General features: G+C 37.2%; 2 protein-coding genes across 2 annotated transcripts; both read left to right on the forward strand.

Annotated features, from left to right (window-relative positions):
• Positions 1-3370: 3370 nt before the first annotated feature.
• LOC121264697 (gamma-soluble NSF attachment protein) lies at positions 3371-17381 on the forward strand. The gene is made up of 9 exons (XM_041167987.1): positions 3371-3530; positions 11383-11450; positions 11588-11672; positions 11782-11940; positions 12767-12904; positions 13835-13913; positions 14777-14856; positions 15851-15980; positions 17187-17381. The coding sequence occupies exons 1-9, from the start codon at positions 3484-3486 to the stop codon at positions 17286-17288; spliced, it is 888 nt and encodes a 295-aa protein (XP_041023921.1). The 5' UTR covers positions 3371-3483; the 3' UTR covers positions 17289-17381.
• Positions 17382-19387: 2006 nt separating this feature from the next.
• LOC121265745 (mucin-2-like) lies at positions 19388-20754 on the forward strand. The gene has a single exon (XM_041169419.1). The coding sequence runs from the start codon at positions 19819-19821 to the stop codon at positions 20752-20754; it is 936 nt and encodes a 311-aa protein (XP_041025353.1). The 5' UTR covers positions 19388-19818.
• The last annotated feature ends 862 nt before the right edge of the window (positions 20755-21616 follow it).

Here is a 21616-nt window from a genome sequence, read left to right on the forward strand (position 1 = left end):
AAAGCTAGTCGACATAAGTACAACATTGTGATTACATAAATAATATGTGCAGAACATTATTTATTCTTACCGTAGATTAATTACCATAGAGCTTTTTTTAGAGGTAATTATAATAGAATTTTATAACTTTATAGTTTGAGTGCGGCCACGTTTGGATGTTGAGCTGAATTGAGGCGAGTTCAATTATTCATGAATAATAGTAAGTTAAGATGGTAGAGTGAGTTTTGTGGGACCCATCTAGGATAAATTTAGATGTATTTGGATATTAAGATAAGTTTAGATGTATTTATGCGAAGTTGAAAAAAGGTTGTGGGTTCCACGTGTAAAGAGGTGTGGTTGTGAGTCTCACAAGTAAAGAGGTTTTGAGTTGAGATGAATTTAATGATTTGAGAGTTGGATGTTTGAATGTTAGACTCAGCTTAAAATTAGATTTAGTTTAGTCCAAGTTCCAAACAGGGCCTTAATTATTTTATTTTATCAAATATCTCATGATTCTTTTATTTTTTTATTAGATTTTGGAAATTTTGGTTGCAATTTAGAAGCCATTACTTGTTTTAGTAATATGAATGATAAATATATGTGACAAGTAAATTTCTTTATGTAAACAATGGACTTACATATCTTAAGCATGTATAAGTTATTTTTTATTAACTTTTTTTTAAACAAATCATTTTTTAAAACTTAAACTCAAGAAACATATACATATATATATATATATATGTGTGTGTGTGTGTGTGTGTGTGTGTGTTAGCCCTGAGGTGCATCTGACATAATGATTTAAATAAAAAAAGTGAAAAAGTCAGTAGTTTATTTGTCTGGAAAAATAAAATACAATGTTAAATAAAGACAAAAAATAAAGATTAAAAAAAAATCTAAACTTTAGTAAAGTATATAACCGCGGGACTATTAAGGGCCTTTTGGTAAAACATGATCATTCATTAAATTCTATAAGGGAACTAGTCAAATGATCAAGGGTTTTAAAAACCTTTTGGTAAAACAAGATCATTCATTAAATTCTACAAGGGAACTACACGTCAAATGATCAAGAGTTTTAATAGCCTCTTGGTAAAACAGGACTTAACGGATTTAAAGGAAAAACAAAAAGAGTTAACGGAAAAATAACAAAAATTATTATTCACAGTTAGATAACCACTTATTATAATAGAGTAGATATATATATATATATATATATATATATATATATATATATATATATACTAGGAAAGGACAACGTGCCCTGCACGTTTGTCCAGTTTAATTTTACATAATTTTTTGTTTTCTATAATTTTACATAATAAATTATAGAAAAAAAAATTCAACTCATCATCTCTTATACTATACAATAACATGTGATTTCTCATTTTTACCATTCAATTTAAACATATATATTAATGTTTAAATATGTGTGTTTACACATCAAGATAAAAACTAAGAAATCACATATTGGTGTATGGTATAGAGATGGTGAATATCATTTCTTAAAAAAAAAATTATTTTAAATCTAATATCTTTATTTTAAATCTAGCCGATGACAATCCTAGTTTTATGTGTTTTTATTTATTACTACTATTAATGGTTGTGGTACAATTTTTTATCATTATTATGGTTGATGTAGATTTTATTTTATCTTATATTTTATTTTTGGTAGGGTCTTTGTTCTGTAGTGGTTTGTGTCTAATGTTTTGAGTGAGATTTATTTGTTTAGGTTAGTATATGTGTAAATTAGGACCCAGCTCGTTTACCCTCTAAAGCCTAGCCCCTCTAGGCCCATCCCAAAACTTGGGGTTTAAGAATCAAATGGAACCCTAGGGTTCTATCTTTTTCTTCTTCTCTCCATCGTTGACCTCACTTCTATTTTTTTCTTACTTTTTTTTTTTTGCTTTGTGCTGAAGGCTTCGCTTACTTTACTATCGCTCTCCACCAACGGCTCACCACCACGTGTGTGCTGAGCAGAACCCTTCCACCTCCGACGCCATTTTAGCAAAAAACATTCTCTCTCCCACACTTCATCTTTGACATTTTTATTGGTTTCTCTCTATTTTTGTTCATTCTCTCACAGCTCTATTTAGATTTAGACGAACGACTTTAACTTTAACGAAAAAACAATAAAAACCGTTAAAACAAGATTTGTTGTTTGATAGCCACTTTATATATATAAAGATATATATATTTCACTCACTAATTAAAATAAGTGCCGCAACATATACATTTATTTTGATAATTTAAATACTATAAACGCCTGTTAATCTTTTTTTTTTTTTTTTTTAAATAAAATACTGAAACGTTTCAGTAATCAAAGCATTACAATAAAAGGAAATTCTCCCAAAACCATATATGCTCCTCTTGCAAAGACAAAGCTAACTTAGCTAGATGACGTGCCACACTATTCCCTTCCGAGTGAAAATTACTAACCAAGCTCCAAACGGCACCTTAATAACCACCATGGATGCTTCTTGATGCCCTGTTTCAAGTCTTCTACAAGCTGTCCATACCATGCTAGACGCGTGTTAATTAGATGGTGAACGAAGCAGGTTAATTATGTCAGTGAAAGTCATAAAAATTACTTAAAGGGGATGAGTTGGGATTTTACGATACTCTCGTAATATTAATATTAATAAGAAGTAACGTTAGAAACAAGTCTCAAATGTATAAGTTTTATGCAAGTTTTTATATATATATATAAAATATAAAAAAAGACACTAGAAAAAATGAATGTTTTCACATTTTTTTTTACCATGAGATCCATCTTTTTATAAAAAACTGGCATAAAAATTATATATTTTACATTTGTATATATAATTATTTATTAATAATATGATATTTTTTTAAGAGTGGAATTTATATAAATATATAAATATATATTTTTTTACTATGGATTTTACTTTATTTTAGGAAAAATAATAGACGCGGACTTTTTATATAATTATATTTAAAGTAAATAATATTTTTATAAAATAATTTATAAAAGTAATAAAATTATATTTTTAAAATAGTGTATAGAATATATTTAATAAAATATTTGAATAAAATAATTTAATTTTAAAAATAAATTTTAAATTTTACTGATCAAATCTTATCATTTAAATGATATAAATTATATAATCTATTCGAGAATAGAATTAACTTTTTATAAATAAGTCATTCTACGCATTAGCTTATAATCGTAGCACACCACACATTATTATTATTATTTTTATCTCATGTATTGTAGCTATTGGCTGATATGAATAATTTTACTTTATAAATATGGTGTGTACCAATTTAAATCATTTTCGCTTGTCATTAGAATTTTAATATGGATACTAATTGTAAATTAAATGAAATTTTGTAATTGGAGGGGAATAAATAACTACTAATAATTAATCTACAGAAGAAAAAAGGTTGTTTGCTGTGCTGTTGCGTGCTCTTCTGTGATCCTTGAGAAGGGGAGAAAGACCCACCGACTCAGAGTGACCCGGGGTAGAAGAATCTCCGCAATCAACCATGTCCGCTTCCGATCCCGAGAAGTTAATCACCAAAGCTGATAAACTGTGAGTCTCTCTCCCTATATGCGTAGTTACACAACACCTTGTGAATATGTCTGCATTTGATCGGATTTTAGTTCAGAAGCATTAACGGAACTATAAATTCCTATTAGAAACCGAAAAAAATTTCGATGATTTTATGATTTTGATTCAGCTGGAAAAGTATTTCTCCGTTGTTTTTAATAATCCTAAGGCAAGTAGATTGAAGCAGAAAATCCATGTTATCATTGATTTATCACATATATTTGCAACTTGCGACGTTCTTCTGGAAAAGTGCGCCACAATTTATTTGTATTTCATTGGTTTCGACGTTTTGTTTGGATGGCTTTGATGCTTACAGCTTTAAATGGAAATGCTTTTGTAATTCGCTGATCTTGATAATAACGATTGCTTAGGGTTTTGTTCCTATATCATGTATTTATCTGCCATGGTACTGTCATGACCCACACGAGGATCCAAACACATTGGTCCAATAAATCCAACGGTTGGGAGAAGCATCACTTAAGCTGTTATGGACGTGTTTCACCGCCACCACCTCATGATCACCTGCAACCAAAGAGTAAGACTGCTTGGGGGTTCAAGGGAACCCCTCCGATGCCTAAGTCAGTGACTGTGATAGCTCTTTAATGCCAATGAATTAGATGTCTGCTACATACCTGGATTCCTCTCTTATATAGAGCCTTCGAACCGTTCTGTTATAAATGATAATAGACATATCTGTTATTCAAATTCAAACCTGGAGATGAGGGTTCATCTCTTAGTAAATTTGAATGATAACCGTTTGGATTCCATGCCACCATTGGATAGTTATCTAGTCGGTATTGACTGTGGGCTGGATCCTCTTGATACCAAGCTGGGCTCTAGGTCGTGAGGTAGTCTTCAGGCTCGAGTAAGGGCCCAGACTCATGTGGGACTTAACCGGTCAGAATGTCCTCTCCATAAGCCATCATGTGTTCAAAGGAAGCACGTTCGGGTGATAGTTGCTGAAGGAAATCCAGCTGTTATGTTATCCATCTTATCCTTATCTAGTAGTTAAATAAATGTGGGTTTGTTATGGCTTGGTCGTGGTCTTTAGGAGTAACGTGCTTAGTGGCCCAAAGAGATAAGTCTGTTGTTTATCAGATTAGTTGGAGTCCATGTATTTTAAATATTCCACATATGTTAATGAAAGTTATTATTTGGAGTCCTTGAGTGCATTATGGAGGCCTGGACCCTTGAAGTACCAAAAATTGTTTGTTTGTTAGTTTGGATATGTGATAGTTGGTATTAGAGCTAGGTTTCGATCCTTGGACCTGTGGGCTATGGGTGTGCAACGGAAGCGTGGTGGGCCCATAACCCACAAGTCCCAGGATTGTCGTCCCTCCTGCATAAGCATAGCCTCAATGCCTTCCCTTGAGGCATCACATTCAATGACAAATGTCTTTGAAAAATCTGGAAGTCTTAAAACGGGTGGTGTAGCCATAGCTTTCTTGAGTTTATTGAATGCTTCAATAGCTATATGATCCCAATGAAAACCATCCTTGCATAGCAATGCAGTGAGAGGTGCGGAGATGCTTTTGTAATTTTTTATAAATCTACGGTAGTATCCTGTGAGTCCCAAAAAACCTCTTAAAGCTTTGATAGAGGTAGGAATTGGCAACTGTAGCATGCTGGAAATCTTGGTAGGATTGACTTGAACTCCCTATGAAGAAATAACATGTCCCAAATACTCTATCTCATAGCACCCGAATTTTCACTTAGTCATTTTGGCATATAATTGGTGCTGATAGAGTGGTTTAAGCACAATCTCTAAATGTATGAGATGATTACTCATGCATTTGCTATAAATTAGAATATCATCAAGAAAGACTAGGACAAATTTTCGCAAGTAGGGGAGAAAAACACCGTTCATAAAGCTTTGGAAAGTTGAAGAGGGTGATATCCATTTGAGAACAAAGCTGCGAGGGCCTCCACCGGTCAATTGGATTCAAATTTTCCAGATATCCAATAAGATAATTCGGCTACATATAAATAGAGGACTTTTAACTGACTTTTTGTTAAACACAACCCTACAAACCAGCAACTAAGAATACTGCTATTTTCCCCTAAAGACTCGGGCAATAGAGCCCACTACAAACCAGTAACTACAACCCATGACTCCATTTAGCCAACATGGCCCACGACTCAGAGGAACAAAACAGAACACAAGAAAATATCCTAAGGAAAAAATAACAAGAACACGTGCACCCCATGTGCTTCTTCTAATACTGGGCGATGAGGACCTTGTCCGCAAGGTACCCAAGTCATGATCTGAAATCCCTAATCTCCTCCCAACTAGCTTCTTCTTCTTTTGTGCCACACCATTTGATGAGTAGCTTTGTTGTGGTTGTTTGTCCCTGATGTTTGGACGGATGATCCCTTTGTCCAGCATGTCCTTCACAAGTCTCTCGATCTCCTCCTTTTGGTAATTAGGATACCGGTAAGGTCGGGTGCTAACGGGGTCTGCACCTTCCTTAAGTGGTATCTTATGATCTTGGTTCTGATGGGGAGGTCACCCTTGAGGCTCTTGAAAAAGGCTGCTGGACTTAGAAATTAGGGGCTGCAACTCTTGGGGAACTTCCGAGGAGGAAGGTGCTGCTGTTGTCTCCATTTTTTGTAGAACTAACCCCTTGTGAGTCCCTTTAGATTAGAAGTAAAAATTCTCAGCATCTTTCATTGTGAGATCCAAAAGACTAAGTCCTTGGAGCTGAATTGCCTTCCCGTGGCAAGTAAACTTCATAATGAGTTTAGTAAAATCCCAAAGAATTAGTCCCAACAAATAGAGCCAATTCACACCTAAGACAAGGTCAAATCCTGCCAAGGGCAGTGAGTATAAGTGTGTATAAAAAGACTGACCTTGTAATTGAGAGGAGACTACCTCACAACAGCCCAAACATGATACCCGCTCCCCATTTGCCACTATTACTATTAGGTTGTGACTTCCGTTAGTGTAAAGATTTGCCCTTTTTGCCACATTTGGATTGACAAAGTTGTGTGTGCTTCCCTTATCAATTAGGACAACCATTGATTGGTTTCCTATTACCCCCCACAATCGCATAGTTTGAGGGGATGGTGTGTCCCAAATAGCATGAAGGGAGATTCCCAGCAACTCTCCTTCCTTGGTGGCCTCTTGGCTCTTGGACTTTTCCCATCTCATGTTCATTGGAAACATCCTAAAAAGCTTCCTCTTCTCCTTTCGGTTCTAGTCCTTCCAACAAATATAATTTAGGTACTCGACACCTATGCCTTTATTGTCACAGTAATAGCAAGGGCCACGATCATGCCTTTCTTTCATCTAGGCAGAAGTGATATGCTGGATAGTGAGGTTGGTTTTGGGGTTAGTGTTTGGATTTGGCCGTGGTGGGTGGTTTTGGGTTGGTGGGGCCATGTTGGCTGAATGGAGTTATGGGTTGTTGTCACCGTCCAGTATTATCTTTTGACGTTGATTTTAGGGTTAGTGTTTGGGTGGTTTCTTCCTTTTGATAGTAGGGATAACGATAAGGCCGGATGCTAACCAGCTTGGTGCCATCCATTAGGGGAATGTAGTGATCTTGGCTACAGTGTGGGGGAAGTCCTCTAGGCTCCTTAAATACCGAACTAAACTTCTCCACTAGTGGTTGTAATTCTGTAGGAATGGTAGCTGAAGAACTACCATGAGAGGCCTCCATTTGTTGTAAAACCAGCCCTTTGTGAGTCCCCTTAGAATGGCATCAGAGCTATACAACACCCCAGACCATCAAAAGATTCAATTAGCTCATTCCACATGGAGGGCAAGGCTTTCACTTGGTACCAATGGTTTTTGGATTCTCATCCTATTTCCACTTGGCCCGAGTTTGTGCAAGCTTTGCAAATACGTTTTGCACCCACACCCTTTGATGACCTAGTGGCTGATTTTACTAAGTTGAGGCAAATATCAATGGTGGAAGAATATCAAACCAATTTTGAAATCCTATCAAACCGCATCTCAGACCTTTTGGAGGATTTCCGAATTAGCATCTTCCTTAATGGATTGAGGGACGACATCCGAATCATGGTTACGATGTTCCATCCCACAACACTACCTATGACTTTTGGGCTAGTCCAACTATATGAGGAAGAGGTGTGGTGTAGATTCAAAAACCAAAAGCTACCCAACTTATCCCAACCAACACCCAATACTCAAGTTCCTACTAGAAATAGTTTCCTAGACTTCCAGCACCTAACCCAACTGCTCCCCCTCACCTATTGGGGCCACCAACGCAGAACCACCCACCATGACCAAACCCAAACACGAATACCAAATCAAACCTCCCTATCCAACGTATCACTTCTGCCCAGATGAAGGAAAGGCATGATCATGGCCTTTGCTATTATTGTGACGACAAATGGGCCTCGAGACATAGTGCCAAGCAACTAAATTATTTTAATTGGAAGGGCTGGAGCAAGATGGAAGAAGAAGTTTTTAAGGAGGTTTCCAATGAACCCGAGATGGGAGAACTGTAAGAAGCCACTGAAGAAGGAGAATTGCTAGGCATCTCTCTCCATGCTATTTCGGGCACACCCTCTCCTCAGACTATGTGATTGTGGGGCATATTACGAAACCAATAAGTGATTGTCCTAATTGATACAAGAAGCACACATAGCTTTGTCAACCCGAATGTGGCAAAAAGGGCAAATCTTTACACTAACAGGAGTCACAATCTAACGGTAATGATGGCAAATGGAGAGCAGGTACTATGTTTGGGCTGTTGTGAGGCAGTCTCTTTTCAATTACAAGGTCAATCTTTTTATGCCCACCTATATTCATTGCCTTTGGCAGGATGTGACCTTGTCTTAGGTGTGGATTGGCTCTATTTGTTGGGACCGATTCTTTGGGATTTTACTAAACTCACTATGAAGTTTATGTGGTACGAAAAAGCAATTTAGTTACAAGGACTTTGCCCTTCGGATATCACCATGGAAGATGCTGGGAATTTTTATTTACAGTCTAAAGGGACTCAGAAGGGGCTGGTTTTACAACTAATGGAGGCCTCTCATGGTAGTTCTTCACTACCATTCCTATGGAATTACAGCCACTGGTAGAGAAGTCCAGTTCGGTTTTTAGGGAGCCTAGGGGACTTTCCCCCACACCATAGCCAAGATCACTGCATTCCCCTAATGGATGGCGACAAGTCGGGTAGTATCCGGCATTATCGTTATCCCTACTATTGAAAGGAAGAAATTGAGCGGATAGTGAAAGAGCTGCTGGAAAATGGGGTCATTCGCCCCAGTCAAAATCCGTACTCATCCCCACTGCTCTTAGGGCTCGTTTGTTTTCGTAGATGAGTTAAGATTCAAGTTAAAAAGTTGAATAAAGTATTGTTAGAATATATTTTTTAATATTATTTTTGTTTTGGGATTTCAAAAAGTTGAATTGTTTATTTTCTTTTGTATTGGAAGTTGGGAAAGTTGTAATGATTCGATGAGATGATATGTTTTCTGAAAACAAATGAGGCCTTAGTACGCAAGGCCAATGGCAGTTGAAGTATGTGTGTCAACTATCGAGCACTCAACCAAGTGACCATTGAAGATAAGTATCCTATTCCTATCATTGATGAACTCCTACATTAATTGGGTGGGGCTTCTATATTTTCTAAACTAGGTCTATGATCGGGATATCACCAAATTCAGGTATATCCCAAAGATGTGCCCAAAACAGCCTTCCAAACTCACCAAGGCCACTATGAATTTTTAGTGATGCCTTTTGGCCTCAATAACACCCGCTCAACTTTCCAAAACCTTATGAACAATGTTTTTCGCCTCTACTTGCAAAAATCTGTCCTAGTCTTTTTTTATGATATCCTAATTTATAGCAAATGCATGAGTGATCATCTCTTACATTTAGAGATTGTGCTTAAACTACTCCATCAGCTCCAATTATATGCCAAAATGACTAGGTGTAAATTCGGCTACTATGAAATAGAGTATTTGGGACGTTATTTCTTCACATGGAGTTCAAGTCAATCCTACCAAGATTTCCAGCATGCTACAGTGGGCAATTCCTACCTCTATCAAAGCTCTAAGGGGTTTCTTGGGACTCATGGGATACTACCGTAAATTTATAAAAAATTATGGAAGCATCGCTGCACCTCTCACAGCATTGCTACGCAAGGATGGTTTTCATTGGGATCATACAGCTACTGAAGCATTCAATAAACTCAAGCAAGCTTTGGCTACACCACTCGTTCTAGGACTTCCAGATTTTTCAAAATTTTTTGTCGTTGAATGTGATGCCTCAGGGGAAGGGATTGGGGCTGTGGTTAGGCAGGAGGGACGGCCTTTGGCCTATCTAAGTCAAGGACTAAGGGAAAAATATCTTCACCTCTCAACCTACGAGAATGAGCTACTTGCTCTAGTGATGGCTGTAAAAAAATGGCGTGCTTATCTAGTGAGTCAGAAATTCAAGATAGGTACTGATCAACAAGCACTCAAAGCCCCCTCACTCCATGAGGCCCACTCACCTCCTTGGTACACCACACCATCCTCCCCATTGGTTCCCCATGCTTCAATTCAATAACGCTTCTCCACAAAGCCCCCCTCTCATTGTGATATCTCCATAGCCACTTGCCAAGCAAAGCTTTGCTGAAAAACAGCAAGTTCCGAATACCCAAAAACCTCCTTCTTGAATAGGAGAGCAGATTTTGGCCCATTCACCAAGTGAGATTTGAACTCATCATTGACCCCCCCCCCCCCCCCCCCCCCCCCCCCCCCCCCCCCTCTTAATGGGGAGTGGGAATAGTGATAGGAAATAAGTTGGCAAGTTGGAAAGAGTGCTTTTGATTAGGGTGACCCTCCTTCCTTTGGATAAATATATCCTTTTCCGACTAGCCAATTTCCTCTCCGTTTTTTCTAGAACATTATCCCAGATAGATATTGATTTGAACATAGCACCCAACGGAAGGCCAAGGTATTTCAGTGGCAGCTGAGATATCTTGCATCCCAAAATGTAAGCCATACACTCCACATTAGGAACATCCCCCCACCGACACTACTTTTGATTTGGCCAAGTTCACTTTCAACCCTGATACAGCTTCAAAGCATAAAAGAAGAGCCCTCAAGGCCCGGATTTCATCATGTCGAGCCCCACAAAAAATTAGTGTCATCGGCGAATAATAGATGGGAAGAGTGCCAGTAGTGGCTTCCCCCACTGAGAATTAATGTGGGTTTGTTATGGGTTGGTCCTGGTCTTTAGGAGTAATGGGCTTAGTGGCCCAAAGAGATAAGTCTGTTATTATTTGAAGTGGGTTAGAAGTTGTCAGTTATTTATCAGATTAGTTGGAGTCCGTGTATTTTAAATATTCCGCATATGTTAGTGAAAGTTATCAGTTTTTCCCTTTCAAAATTGCCTTGAGTGCATTACGGAGGCCTGGACCCTCAAAGTACCAGAACGAACTTGTTTGTTTGTAGTTTGGATACTTGACTGGTACTTGCTGAGATTCTTTACTTATCATGTGATGCACGAGTTATGGTCTGCACTTGACACTAAAATGCTATCTGGCCTTGCCTGCCCCCCCACCCCCCCCCCAGTATCTGGTCTTGCTCATTTTAACAGCTAGTTGGCTGAACAACATAAAGTTCATATGAGCTATCAGAATGAGGAAACAACTAATACTATTGTATTCTACTTGGCCAAGTTGTCCATGAATTAGTTGTCTCCTAATGGCATACCCTTTTGATCATGCATAGATTATAGTCCTCTTTGGATAATAAAAATTGTTGCTGCTCATAAGTTCTCATTTTGAATCGCGAGCTACATGTAATGAAGCAAAACCATTTTAATTGGCTGCTTTATTATTGATTGCCTTTACTTTCCATTTCTCAGAACAAAACTCAGCCTTACAAGGTGGAGTGCTGATTGGAGAACTGCTACTCAATTGTATGAGCAGGCTGGTAGGTCATTCGTTATGTATTTTATTTTTAAAATTATATACAAGTTATAACGTGCAATGGATTATTTGAAGTATAAAACATAATTTGTGTTACCATTCTTGTTTGGGAGTGATACAAAAACACTTTTTCTGCTGTAGCTAATGCTTTTAGGATGGCCAAGGACCCTGAGAAAGCAAAAATAGCGTATGAGAAAGCTTCAAAAGGACAAGAAATGCTTTCTTCGTATCCTCATTTTTTTTGACTATCATAGCCCATCCTTTGGTGTCATTTGATCTTATATTATGGATGCACTTTATTTCTATCTTGTTTAAGTCCTTTACAAGTGAATAAGACCCTGGGATGCTGCTAGGCATATGGAGTCTGCGGCTTATCTTGCAAAAGAACTAGGAAATTGGAATGAAATTGCTGATTTCTATAGAAGGGCATCAGAGCTATACATTGTCTGTGGGAGATCACAACCTGCATCTGATGCTCTTGCAAAGGGTGCCCGGTAAACTTAATTTTCATTCTCTTGGTTTTTGAATTGCTTTTTCGTATTAATTTTAGCATATTTCATGGAGGCACCACTCCACATCTCTTTACTTAGATACTGAAAACTTGTCCCAGTTTCTAGAAGTCCTGTGAAAAAGATTTGTGCAATTTTCTTTTATATCTTTCTGTTTAAATCCAAGATTGTAAATGGGGCTGTTATTATAATTAGCAGTTATCCTCACATATCAAAGTCAACTTTTTTTAAAATCCCTGATCTTTTCTTTCAAATTTTAAATTGGTCATTTTGTTTTCCAAAATTCTGTTGATATTCACTTACATAGTGCGTATAGAGGATGAAGGTTGACTAAAACCTTGTAACATCGTTGCCAATATATTGAGGGCTTTTTTTTTTTCCCTTTGATAAGTAAAAAAACTTTATTGCTCAAAGAATAGGCCTAGCCCAGTATATACAATAGGGAGCCCTGGCTAAGAGGGCGCAAGAAAGACAAGAAAATCATGAAGGGCCATGCCATTGAAATCAACAGCAGTGGCCCAAGTACAAAGGGTACTATAAATATATTGAGGGCTCTTATGCTGATGGACACTGACTTGAATCGTAATTTCTGGATATGAATTTCTTTTCCATCTGTATGTCTTGTATGAATTTCTTTTTTGCTTGTCTTCTTGTTTTTTCATCTCTGTTTTTTTTCTACTTCCTTTCTCAAGATGATGTAAAAACATAGACTAGTTATTAAAGTCTTTTGTCTCCATTTTCTACTGTTTCTTTCTATATCTTTACATTCACTTTGGCTTGGGAAACAGTGAGATATTACTTTCTATTTCAGTGCTCTTGAAGATGCTGTGCCTGATGAAGCTATTCAGCTTTACGCTGATGCTTGTTCTATTCTTGAAGAGGATGGGAAGGAACAAATGACCTTTGATCTGTATCGTGCTGCAATAAGTGTTTATGTAAAACTTGAGAAGTAAGTTTTGGTACACTTTACACAATTTTAATGTACACACTCAAACCATGATAAAATTTCTTTTTGGGTTTTGTAGAAACTTGTGCCATGTCCACAAGTCAGAAACTGTAATGTTGATGGCTCACCAATTGCTGTTTAACACGTGTTCCTTATGATACACTGTCAAAACTGTTGCTGATTGTGAATCTTGATAAGTCTCGTGTACATACAGTGCTAAAAATTTATTATTTAGGGTGGACATTTCACTCTTGAGATTTGAGTTCTTGGAAACTAGAAGACCGGAAAAGAGAACAAAAATTCAATGTGCACCTGTTTTAGATGTTACATTTGTATTTATTCTTTATTATAGTGGTAGGAATTGGCAACTTATGTTGTATGTGAAGATGAAATGAAATAGGTTCATTTTTCAGATATCAATACGAGTTCTCAAAGCCTATCTTTGAAGTTGAGGTGTCTGATACTTTGCATTCTTGTCATATTCTGACATTTATATATAACTTGAGTTTACATTGCTGGAATCCCGGAGACTGCAAACGCAACATGTCTTTTACCCAGTTAAACCCTGGACCTATGTAGTGCGTCCCCATCACATAGATTAGGTAAGCCATTGACTTTTCACTAATGGGACATGGCCCATAGAATTTGTTTGCACCCAAGGATTTGAACCTTAAACCTAGAAGGAGCATACCACCAAGAACAAGGCCCTTAGCCAACCGCTAGGGGTTATTGCATGAATAATGAAAAAGTATTACTTGTGACTTAGATGTTACCTGGCTGTGTTAGTATTACTGTTGTCTGCCTGAATGGGCATTGTTACTGAGATCTTATAGCCTTATAGGATTCAAATCAATTTCTCTAAGAGTTATTTTGCCTGTCAATTCACGTGCTACTTTAGAGGTTAGTATTAATTACTACTTTCATTGCGTTCAGATACACAGATGCTGCAGCTTTCCTATTGAAATGGGGCGTTGCAGCTGATAAATGCAATGCTACCAATAGCCAATGCAAGGTGAGAAAGAATACTTGAGTCATATTCTTTATATCCAGATACTATGTGCCCAAGGATTTCTTTCTGCTGTTTCCCTTGACTATGGGAAAGAACAACTCTTTCTTTCCTCAATAATTTCGTTTCATTTATTCCTGCCTTTTAAATTTTCTTTTAATCTAGCTCCTTGGATACTAAGGATTGTGTTGCAAGTGGACTCTTTTGCTTCTATAGAGCATGCATGTCCTAAGAAATGTTGGGCATGCATATGCATTAGTGCTCCATTTGAGCAGCGTCTGCTCTGCACCCCTTCTGTGCATCCGAAGATTATCCTTTCTCTCCTAGCAAATTCTGTTACGCCATATGTTTTGATCTCCCAAAGAATGACTTTAGGCTGCGTCTTTGTTCTTGTGCAATTATCCTTTACTTCAACCAGTCTTGAATGTTGAACTTTGTAGTTAATTCTCAATTACAAATTAAAACTAGGAAAATTATAATCTATTTCTTCCAGAGCTAGCCTCTATGTGTCTACTTTGTCGTGTTCAAACAGTATTTTAGAATAAATATGTAGTTTTTTTTTTCAATTACAAATTAAAAGTTGGAAAATTATATTCTCTTTCGTCCAGAGTTAGCCTCTATGTTTCTAGTTATATTTTGTCATGTTCTAAATGTCTTTTGGCAGAAATAATCCCTGACACTCTGTTTACTTTGTCATGTTCAGACAGTATTTTTGAAGAAATCTGTAGTTGTTTTTCAATTACAAATTAAAAGTTGGAAAATTATACTCTCTTTCGTCCAGTGTTAGCCTCTATGTTTCTAGTTATATTTTGTCATGTTCTAAAAGTCTTTTGGTAGAAATAATCCCTGACACTCTTTGTTGGTTTCAGGCATACCTTAGCGCAATTATTGTTTACCTTTATGCACATGACTTCAAGCAAGCAGAGAAGTCCTATAACGACTGTTCTCAGTGAGTATAGGTTTTCTTGCAGCAACTTCTGGCATTGGTAGAATATTGTTTTTTTGGCATCAGTAGTTTATTGAAATACTCTAATTAGCTTTCAAACATACTGACTAGGGATCGGAATACTTAATGGTACTCAAAACATAGTTGAATATTTTTTTAGGCAATAACACATTTGACTTCTCAAACTGCCACTCTGTTTGCACACCCAAACTAACAAAGTTGTCGCCTAGTCCTCTAAATTGAACATAAATAAAATATTTATCCCTTTGTTAAGATTTGGCCATTATGATAATGAATAATAGGTGATGTGACACAATCTTAATGTTTGGTTCTCAGAGGAGGCAAATTGCAAAATGAATGGTAGCTTGGGATGAAGTGAAAACTTATATAGTTTGATGGCCATGTTGCAAAAGGAGTGGTAATTTTAGGGGGTAAATTGAAAACACATTTTTGTTACATTCACACATTTCTCTGCAAAATGAGTGCTAGCTTGGGGTAATTTTTGTTACATTCAGATTCATCACTTTACTTATTGTTCTATTTCCAGTTCAAATATTTGTATCTGCTGGCTACATTCTATGATGATTCTAAAATGATCACTGGCTCTGATCATCTGTAGTTACTGTCAAAACATTCAGTTACAGATTCCATTTATTTTATTTAAAGGATTGGGAAAGGAAAAACCACGGGGGATATATGGACCCACATATTGTTGTTTTAACGTTTTGCCTTTGGATTGTTCTTCAACTGGCTGTGCATAGCCTTGGTTTAAATCAAAATCAAATTAACAAACAACTTGCTCCAAACTACCGGGATTGATGAACAGTTGAGAAAGAAAATGACCTTCTCTGGTGGTATATATGCTCTGGGTCTCCTCCATCAACCCTGAACCAAAACCCTCAACTAGAGATATAACAAATCCACACTTTTTCTACTATATGAGTTTCCACCACAAAGGATTCTTCTGATCTGACTTGCAGCTTTTGGCCCTCCATAGGATCGATGTGTTTTTGAGAAGTGACCACGGACGTTGTGCTAGTAAGCTTCTGTCTGCTTATTCAGAAGGTGACATTGAAGAAATCAAACGGCTGGCTCAGTCAAGCACTATTTCTAATCTTGACCATGTGGTAAGAATTTCAATCCTGCGGTAGCCTGTTATTTGTTCAACTTTTCCTTGACCATCCTGCTACATGAATGAAAGATATTTAACCGGTAATGTGAGTTACCTTAGGGTTCTACTATTTACAAGCTGGTGTGTAAATACATATTTAGTGTAGAACCATGTCAATAAATATATTTTTTTATGTTAGCTGATGTCGCAAGCTTCCACATCAGTGGTGTGTTTGGTTTGTCAATAAACAAACTTGCAAATTGAATTTTTCAGTACCTTGACTTCGTTCCTAGTTATCTTACTTTAAAATTTGGTTAATTGCATCATTGCATATTGCAAAGCTGAAATGTTATGCAAATCTCTCTCTCTCTCTCTCTCTCTCTCTCTCTCTCTCTCATGAGTTTAGATATGTACTTCACTTAGCTTCACTCAATACATAGACCTCATGTGCTTTAATGTGCCTCAACCTGAAAACACACCATTTCCTCTAGGTAGATCCATTAAGTCACAAGAGTTTGTATACCTTCATCTAACACCACCCCTGATCCCCCTGCCCCCTCTCCCCAACAAAAAAATAAAAAATAAAGAAAGGGGGGGGGGGGGGGGGGGGGGGGGGACAAAGTTATGAAAGAGAGTAACAAACGGGTTTTTAGAGATAGCATCTAAAACATTAGTGGGGCCATGAAAATTACAAAATTCAAGAGAAACAAAGGTTAAGGGTTGGCTAGGATTAGTGAAAGGAGACAGCTTTTCTCTGTTTCAAGCTTGTCACTACTCACAACCCTGATAAGATAGGTTTTGTGTTTATTAATGCTGTTATTTACAATTGGCTTTGCTGTTATTTACTAGCTGAGATTAACAGATGAAGTTTACTAAGATTAAATTTCCCACTTAAAATTCAGGACAACTTCTTTTTAGCATTTTTTTTCCCTTAAAGATCTGCCAACATTCCTGCTGTAAAGACATGACAGGAGAATTAGAGAAAGATAGAGACAGTTTGCTGGCCTCACATAATTTAATTTTGTCCGTGTGAGTCTTTAGTATTAAAAGTTGTGAGCCTCATACATTTTCTTTATGTCTCTGCAAACTCTTCCATGGAGTTTGGGTAGAGAACTCTAGGAGATTTCAATTCCAATTAATTACCAGTATTATCATGGTAATAATGAGATTTTGGCAAATATGCTTTAGTTTGCATGCATTTAACTGAGGTGGAATGTCTCAGATCATCAGGCTTGCAAGGAAACTGCCTACGGGAGAAGTGAGTGCACTGAAGACTGATGATGCGGAAGAGCAAGAGCCACTGGACGAAAATGACCTCACTTGACCTCTCAAAGATCGCGGGTGGACCTAGTTTGTGTATGCATTTCGATGCCACTCTTTACATTGTGCAGTGTTTATATATATATATATATATATATATACACATACATACATATACATACTTTTTTTTTTTTTTGGGGGGGGGGGGGGGGGGGGGGGTGTGCGCGGCCATTACCAGGGTCAAAAGCACATCAAGGAAACGGAAATATAAACATCGGCTCATTGCCAAACTAGCATCAAAACAACGAAGGTTGCAGTCACAACCTTCTGTATCTTTTAGTTTTCCTTACCTTAAAATAGCACACTCGTTGCCAAGTTACCTTAGTCGCAGTTATTTTTGGAGCTCAGCAAACGTATATAGGATATGACAGTGAAACTTTGGGATTTATAAACAGTTAGAATATTTCACCTCATAATCCTCTAATTGGTACAAATAATTTTATCCTTAGACTAAGGAATTGAAAAAGGTAATAGTACGAAGACTCAATTGTCAATTTCCATGAAATGATACGATGTATTGTGCAACAATAAATGGACCATTTTTCAAAACCTATTCCAATATATAAAAGCTGAATTATCATCTCTGTAAAATATTTTCACCTTGACATCTATCTATTTTAATTTTATTTTTAATTATTCTATTATTCTTGAATTATAATACAAACGCATTTATACTTCGAGAAATACATTAGGCACAGAGAGATTATATAAAAGTAAATTCACAAATTAACTTGACTTTATGGATCGGATAAAATCATATCAATTTGTAGATTTATTTTTATATAATCTTTTTATATCTATAATATTTCTCGAACACTTTTATTGTTTATGACCACTTTATTATTCACCTTTTGTATTTATCGTCTTTTGTACTTTCGTCAACTTCTACCAATATATTACCACTTCATTGTCTCTTGCACTTTCTGTCAATTAACGCCTTTTATTTTCTGAAGTTTGGTTATACCTTAGAGCTAGTTGGCTTCTAAGATACAATCTCAGCATATAAGTTTATTAGCTGATTGTCGTTGATGCTACTCCAAACAAAACAAATCTAATTAGTTGGTCGTGAAAAGTTCTAAAATTGGTTTCCCTCTTAGAGATGGAACTCTTTGCTGCACTGTCAATGATGTTGGTGGCCATTTCTTTCGTGCAAAAAACTGCAACAATTGAAACTCCAGTGCCAAGCCCAACATTTAAAGTTGTCGTTTAGTGCCACTTTCTTAGCGTCTCTTGCAGTTGTGACTTTCGAATTTTTCTTATGAGCTATACTTTTTTTTTTTTTTCTAATCTCTTATGAGCTATACTTGTCCAAGTATAATGACCACAGAATATGATGGTTCATTTTATCTTTTGAACTTCCCCTCTCTTTTATGTATTTTATTTTTAAGGAATCTCTGTTTATAAATTGACTAGTATGTTGAATTTCTCCTTTTTTTTTTTGTAGGTAATAAAAAACCTATAAAAAAAAGGAGAAATATAAGAGATTATTTTTTATAGGTAATAAAAAAAAAAAGAGAATTTCTCCTGACTATAAGAGAGAGATGGGAAAATATAATACAATTAAAAATTTAATAATTTCTTACCAGAAATTCTCATGTTTGAAGCCGAATTGGAGTCAATTTAAACTCCGCGCCCTCTTTTCAATTGAAGCTAAAGCCATGGTCCTTTATCTGTCATAATAATAATAATAATAACCCCTAAGAGATTGTTTTTTTCTATTCTCTTGGGCAAACTTCGTGCGTATGGCACCCGCCAGCGTTTAGATAATATAATTGAATTGAAAGTCTTGTAAAGTCTTAAATCTTGAATATAATAGACTATGGTCTCGTTTGTTTTCACAGATGAGATGAGTTGAGATAAAAGTTGAAAGTTAAATAAAATATTGTTAGAATATATTTATTTTAATATTATTTTTATTTTGAGATTTGAAAAATTAAATTTTTATTTTATTTTATATGTGAATTTAAAAAATAAAATGATATGATTAGATGAGATAAGTTGATATGAGTTATAAAAACAAATGATACCTAAATTAAATGCCTATATGGGTGTCAAACCAGTACATTTTAATGTTTTTTCAAGATTTAGAGCCAATATTGTCTTGTTAAAGGTTGCTGGGTTTAGGCTCAAGCAATGAGCTAAACAAGTTAATAAATGTACCAGAGTCAGTCGGCCCACAAGACTATTCTCATTCGGGATCCATGATCAGGAAATTAGTAGCCTCCTCCCTCTATATGTAATTTGGCGGGATGCGTCTTTTGGAAGGGGGACCGTCGGATGTAAAAAACCCCCTCCCCAAGGAAAAAAAAAAAAAACAAGAAAGTAAGAGCTCACTCTCCCTCCTCTCCATCTTGTTAAGCTTCCACCCTTAGATAGATCATTACACATGCACTTTGCACACTACAAATCCCATTCTCAGAAAGATCCTTTTTTTCTTTTTTAATTTTCTCGCATCTCTGTATTCCCACTTACCCAGAAAGAAAGGCTTCAAGAAAACAGAGCATTAGCAAGAAAGCAAGATAACTCCACTCTTCATGGCCGCCAACTGCCCATATCTCCCCCTTCTCCTTGCCATATTCACCATTATCAACTCAGCCTCTGCACTACTCCCCACCACAACCACCCCTTCTCCACCTCCACCACCTTTTGTTCCATCGCTGCCACCTCCCTCGCCATTGCCAACACCACCTTCTCCTCCTCCTCCTCCATCTCTGTCGCCATCTCCCCCTCCATTGCCAACACCGTTACCACCACCTCCATCTCTATCAACACCTCCCCCTACATCAGTCACGCCACTCGCACCACCTCCCCATCATTTTCCATCCCCACCTCCTCCTCCTTCCCGTCGAGCACCAGCACGACGATCACCGCGACCTCAACAACTGAACAACATAATCGACGCACTGATGGGCGCCGGTGACTTCATGAATTTGGAGAACATTATCTCGGCGATCAATCCATTGAGTCTCCCACTGAGCGCCACCATCTTCATCCCACAAGAAGATCCCCTCAACGTCACGCCCCTTTACATGGACCCCTTCACTTTTCCCTACCACATTGTTCCTCAGCGTCTCTCTTTCTCTGACCTCCAACTCCTCAAAACCAACACTCGCCTCCCAACCCTCCTACCGCTCAAGTCTATCCTCATCACCAACAGTTCTGCCTCCAACTTCACCCTCGACGACTCTCGTATCACCCAACCAGACGTCTACAGCAACAACGCCGTCGCAGTGCACGGCATTTCCGCCGTTCTTGACTACGCTACTTACGGTGATGGGTTGCACAAATCGTCCAAACCTTCAGCACCGCAGCCGGAGGCTATTACTCCCGCACCGCGCTTTGCACCAGGCGGACCAGTCACTGACTCAATGTCAGATGCTGCGTGCCTTTGCAGCGAGTCTCCGATTGTTTTCTTTATTTTTTCTGCGGTTCTGGCTTTCAAGATTCACGGGAACCCTCTTGCTCGTTGATGGGTTCCCGAGTTTTTCCAAGAATTGGAGAACAGAGTGCTGTTGCACAGCACAAAGGCAGAGATAAGGTCCAAGATGAGTATTTCTTTCTTGGGGTAATTCATGGGGTGGCAATTGCCAATCATCTCTGCAGGTCTCGTTCTTTGGTGGGTTTGTATCTTAGGAACCTTGATCTCAGCCAAAAGACCGTTATCACTGAAGTCGATCAGAATCCTTTTTAATTTTCATATATTTCCACAAGCTTTCAGTTTGCTCTGATCCTGTACATGACTGTATTCTTTCTCATGAATGCGGGTAATATTTCCATTCTGCTAGAAAACAAAATGTTTCTTTTGTCTCTTACACTTCTCACTCTTTGGGATTCACGAGGATAATTGTACAGCCATATTCATTTCGAATGAAAAAACGTTTCTATAATTATTTACTTCTTTTATTATTGCCAATGATAGCATTTAGTTCCTGGCTTTGTTCATTCCCTCAATTTTACAAATGTTTTAACAAAGATCGTGCTGTGTTGCCAAAATCTGAAGAAACTAATCCAATCCTGATGCTCATTTTCAGTAGACCAGACTTTGAGCAGTTTGGTGATAACAATAAGTTTAAGCTACAGAAAAAACAGAACCTCCAGTCTAAGCTCCTTGTATATTCAGATTTCTATGAATTTGTGTAAATTTTGTTTCCCATGCTATATAGGCTGTCCGCTGTCTAACCTAATTTCAGATCGAAAGGGTTGAGGAAAAATCAATACTTTGCAAAACATTGGGAAGTTCTGGGTTCTTTTCTAATAATAATTTGCAGGTATACTTGATTGATTTGACTAACCTTTTTTTTTTTTTTTTTTTTTTAAGAAATGTTTGGTTTA

Source organism: Juglans microcarpa x Juglans regia, chromosome 5D, assembly GCF_004785595.1.
Source record: "Juglans microcarpa x Juglans regia isolate MS1-56 chromosome 5D, Jm3101_v1.0, whole genome shotgun sequence".
Lineage (NCBI taxonomy): Eukaryota > Viridiplantae > Streptophyta > Magnoliopsida > Fagales > Juglandaceae > Juglans > Juglans microcarpa x Juglans regia.

Bases quoted from the DNA above. Each gene is read 5' to 3' on its own strand.
- LOC121265745 (XM_041169419.1), top strand. From the start codon at position 19,819: ATGGCCGCCAACTGCCCATATCTCCCCCTTCTCCTTGCCATATTCACC.
- LOC121264697 (XM_041167987.1), top strand. From the start codon at position 3,484: ATGTCCGCTTCCGATCCCGAGAAGTTAATCACCAAAGCTGATAAACT. The intron at 12,905-13,834 runs GTAAGTTTTGGT...CATTGCGTTCAG, and splicing joins GTTTATGTAAAACTTGAGAA to ATACACAGATGCTGCAGCTT. The intron at 15,981-17,186 runs GTAAGAATTTCA...GGAATGTCTCAG, and splicing joins TTTCTAATCTTGACCATGTG to ATCATCAGGCTTGCAAGGAA.